General features: G+C 49.6%; 1 protein-coding gene across 1 annotated transcript; it reads left to right on the top strand.

Annotated features, from left to right (window-relative positions):
- The first annotated feature begins 428 nt into the window (after positions 1–428).
- Positions 429–2,181, top strand: LOC148539124 (P2Y purinoceptor 1-like). Its single transcript, XM_088451757.1, has 2 exons — positions 429–484; positions 1,197–2,181. The coding sequence occupies exons 1-2, from the start codon at positions 464–466 to the stop codon at positions 2,175–2,177; spliced, it is 1,002 nt and encodes a 333-aa protein (XP_088307883.1). The 5' UTR covers positions 429–463; the 3' UTR covers positions 2,178–2,181.
- Positions 2,182–4,635: the final 2,454 nt, after the last annotated feature.

Consider the following 4,635-nt stretch of genomic DNA (forward strand, 5'->3'; position numbering starts at 1 on the left):
CGTTAGTGTGCCTCGAGGACAGGGTTTGAGAAACACTTATACATCTATATCTAAAGCAGAGATTAGGTATAATGTGAGCATTTGTACAAGGGTAGAATTCCTCCTGCTCCAAGACATCACCCACCAGGATGTCCCAGGTAACACGAACGAATGCAAATAGTTTATTTCAGGGGTTCTGTGCCTCTGTCGGTGTCGCCTCGCTGTTATCAGATGTGTCAACGGAACAAGACTATATTTACTGACCGACTTATCTGCTTGTGAATCTCTTGTCCCTCCCCAGAGGTGGGCTGTGTGCACGAGGGCTCACTATAGAGACCGCAGGACGGGGGAGAAATGTTCCCGCTGCTGGACATGTCACACACGCTGACGGTTACCTTGGTAGACAGACTACAGGAACAAACACATTTGAAAAGCATTTCGGAGCCTGAGAGACATAAGCAGAAACCTCGCTGTGTTCCCGAGGATGGGAGAGGCTGCCCAGGAGGTGAGTGATATTGGGGACCCCGTACACTGCCTGTTACAGGGAACGTTTCATGGTGTGACAGCCGGGGTCCAGCTCTGGGCATGTAATTATTCATGTGCTGTGTATTATACTGCGCGCACCATTATTACCAGACCTGTACATGGATTATTTCATGGAGCCTGGATCCCAGTGCTGGACAGTGGCACCAGGGTCCCCATCCCGTCTCTCTGCGTCACCGTTAAATGGTTCCAGTTTTTGGAACATGGGGGCTTATTATACTGAGGTGGGAGTAAAGCATAAAGAGCCAGTAACCTTGCACCTTGGTAAAACCATGTTGCTCTGCAGGGGGGCAGATGTACCATGGGCAGAGAGATTTGGGAAGGGCGTGTACAAACTCCAAGCTGATTCGTTACAACGCACATGAACATCAGCAATCGGAAGCTCCCATGAGAATGTGAAGTATTCTGACTGGAGGATCCAATTGTGGCCGCTCGTGCGCGTTGTGGCGCTCAGTCCAGCCTCCACCGCATGCTTGTGAGTAAACGTTCTTATAGTTTGGCGTTGTCTCCCCTGCCGCAGTGACGTACAGGTCTGTATTGCCTCCACATAGCGCTGATTTACATAGCGCTCCATCGGCGAGCGACACGTTCTCAGCATTAAGCGGGGCCCCCGTGTGCTGTAATTGGGCACCATCCTGTATCTGCATCTGAGTTCTCCTTGTCGCTTTTTGCAGGGGGTGGAATCGGATTTCTGCCAGACAGCCGGGACCTTCCTTGGCACCATTCAGATAATTATCTTCCCCATCACGTTCCTCTTCATCCTCCTGGTGGGACTGTCCCTGAACGTCTCCGTGATGTGGATCTTGGTGTCTCGGATCAAGCGGTGGAACCGGAGCACCACCTTCCTCTTCAACTTGGTTTTGGCGGACCTCGCCTGGATCTTGTGCCTCCCGTGCCTCATTTACTACCACTTCAACCAACTTCACTGGGTCTTCGGGGATGCCCTCTGCAAGATGACCCGGACGTTTTACCATACCTTCTATTACTGCAGCATTTATTTTGTTACCTGCTTGAGCATTGATCGTTACTTGGCCATCGTGCACCCCCTGAAGTCTCTGAGGCTGCTGAGGAGGAGCCAGTCTCTCGTCGTCTGCATGGCCATCTGGGCAGGGACCTTCCTGAGTAGCTTACCCGTAACATTCCTGGCTGGGACTGAAATCTGCCAGAACAATAAGACAATCTGCTCCCTCTATGTCTTCTCCCAGGAGACCAACGTAACACTGCCCTTCTCTTTGTTCTCCACCACCGCTGGCTGCATGTTCCCCTTCGCCTCTCTATGTTACTGCTACTGCAGCAGTGTGGGGGAGCTCAGGAGGGTGGGGATGCAGAGGCTGAAGAAGAGACGCCTGCTGACCAGGCTTATGTGCTCCACCTTGGTGATCTTCGGCCTCCTCTACCTGCCCTATCACGCCTCCAGGAACCTCTGTATATTCCTCAGGGCGTTTGGGCCTCATGGGGCCACCATCACTGACATAGCTGACGCTTTGTTCTTCATAGAGATGGCCGTGTGCAGCCTGAACACTTGCATCAACCCCCTGTTTTGCTTCTTAGCTGGGGGCGATTTTCGGGAGCAGGTTTGCAGAATAGCCCAGTCTCTTGCGCCATTCAGGAGGTGGCGGGCTACTAGCAGGAGAGCCGCTATCTGCCCACTGTAACACTGCTGGACTTTGCTGCGACGCTTGTAAATGGGGACTGTCACAAGGTTATTAATGTATAAATCTAAAGGCCCTTAGACGATATCTCATCAGGAACAACAAATCGTCCAGTGTGTACGCACTATGCACGCTCGTTTGTTGCATCTTCACACGCACAACCGGACGATTGGCGATATGGTTGCATTATACAGTTAACGATGTAACCACCAAACAATGCAAGATATATCGTTTGGTCGTTTGTTACATCGCACAGTGTGTGCGCACTATATCGTTTGCCCGGGAGTTTAAGGCAAATCGTTAAGATATACCGTTTTTATTTCATTTACTGAATTGCTCTGGCGTCTCTGTGTGCACTTCAGCCTTGCATTTATACCAACAGGCCAATATGTCCCTTGTCCTGGGAAAGATTTACAGATTTGCTGTCTGGATGTAATTCTATAAAATGCAGAAAGGACCGTTGTGTCCTGATGGTAAATATTTGTCAGATGCTACAAATGACTTGTTTTTGTTTTTGTCTAGTAATGTAGATCATTTGGGATGACTGTATATAACATTTGTGTCACGTAGGCCGACAGCACTAGTAAGTCTCAGCACTTAGGGGGTCATTCAGACCCACTCGCGAGCGGCAGTACGCTCGCAAGTGGGTCGATGTTCCCCACTGCGCATGCGCACGACGGAGGGAGCTCCGTCGTGCACATGCGCAAGACCCGGCGAGCGACGGGCTTTCCATCGCTCGGGGTCTCGCACCAAAGGGGGCGTGCTGTCGCTGTTGATTGACAGCACGCCCCCTTTGGTGGGCGTGCCTGCCAGACGGAGGCGTTCCCATGGGAACGCCTACCGTCTGAAGCCGGCCCCACTGACATCACTAGTGATGTCAGTGGGAGTGATTTTGGCTCTGATAGAGCCAAAATCACTCCTGGGCTTGCGGCTGGGAAACCCGACCGCAGGGTTTCCCTCGCAAGTCCGATGGTCGCGATGGTTAAGACCATCGCGACCATCTTTTTGCACGCTTGTATATGCTGTGGAAGGTGACCCACAGCTATACGAGCGTCCAGGAGGACGCTCCATTTTAATGGATGAGGGCCCTGATTCAGAGCGAGCGCTCTGGTCAGAGCGTCCGGCTCTGAATCAGGGCATTAGTACATATCCATTATTCCCCTTCTCTTCCTAATTAGCGCTTTATATTTTCCCGTTGTGGTTGTGTAATATAAATACATAGTGTGCACAGGAGGATAACATACGAGCACTGTACATCCAGCTGACTCCTCAGCCAGCACTAAGGACAATTAACTAAATACAATTGAATTTGATTGTTTGAAGGAAAATTTTAGGACGTCACTTGTTAGACTGTTATCTCACCTGGAAAATCCAGCAGAACCGAGCCGAGAATCCAGCTGGGAATATGCTGAGGATGTTAATGGGGCTAATAACCCGCTGTAGGGCAACTTTATTTTCCCAGCAATTTTTTGTTTTTATTTTTTTTTACTATATGATAATTTTAACTAATGAACAAAACTGACTGTCATATAGGGGGAGGAGCAAGGTCACCAGCAGCACAGAGTATATCAGGAGATGAGTGATGTGTCTGTGAGGACAGGGCTGCATGTGACAGGGGCAGTGACATGATGCGAGGAGGGGAATGGAGGCAGCAGGAAGTCACAGACTGTTATCCCCAGCAGCACAGAGTATATCAGGAGATGAGTGATGTGTCAGTGAGGACAGGGCTGCATGTGACAGGGGCAGTGACATGATGTGAGGAGGCCTCAGGAAGTCATAGACTGTTATACCCAGCAGCACAGAGTATATCAGGAGAGGAGTTAGTATAGATGGATTGCCACTATAGGTAAGCTGCCCATTAATTTGCCATAATGGTAATGTTTAGGAAGGACTGTAGACGAATTGTTTTTAAATAAACGGGACCTACCTATGACATGTATGTTCTACTATGACATGTATGTTCTACTATGACTTGTATGTGGGGGAGTCATGTTCCCAGTCTTTAGCAGCTTTCTTTTCTCTAAGTTCTTTCAGTCATGGCTGATGGTGGCAGCACTTCCATAGTAACTCAGCAATGATCACACGTTCTAGACTCCCCCCCCCCCCCCTTCCTTCCCTTCGTGTCACGACCCAGCGTTCTGCTTCCGACTGACACCATCTGCGCAGAGGTTTCTGTTACTATAATTATTGAAAATGACACATAATCAGCAGGTGAGATCTTAGCTGACACACAATATACTGTAACTATACATTAGGAGTCAACAGGACTGTGACGTAGAAATGCTAACCACTACGCCAACCATGCTGCCCAGTTATAAAGATACTTTGTGTGTGAAGAGAGAACCACGGAAGAGATGGCGAGCCATAGGATAAGTGCCCCTACCGTAGTCAGCCAGCTTTATCCTACAGACTACAGGTAATATTGGTGGGGGGGGGGAACGCAGTTCTATGACGCAATGAT

The sequence above is a fragment of the Taudactylus pleione genome, unplaced genomic scaffold (genome assembly GCF_031769625.1).
Source record: "Taudactylus pleione unplaced genomic scaffold, aTauple2 ptg000027l, whole genome shotgun sequence".
Taxonomy (NCBI): domain Eukaryota; kingdom Metazoa; phylum Chordata; class Amphibia; order Anura; family Myobatrachidae; genus Taudactylus; species Taudactylus pleione.

Excerpts from the sequence above, each read along its gene's own strand:
- LOC148539124 (XM_088451757.1), top strand. The coding sequence starts at position 464 with ATGGGAGAGGCTGCCCAGGAG. Across the intron at positions 485-1,196 it reads TGGGAGAGGCTGCCCAGGAG|GGGGTGGAATCGGATTTCTG; the intron begins GTGAGTGATATT and ends CGCTTTTTGCAG.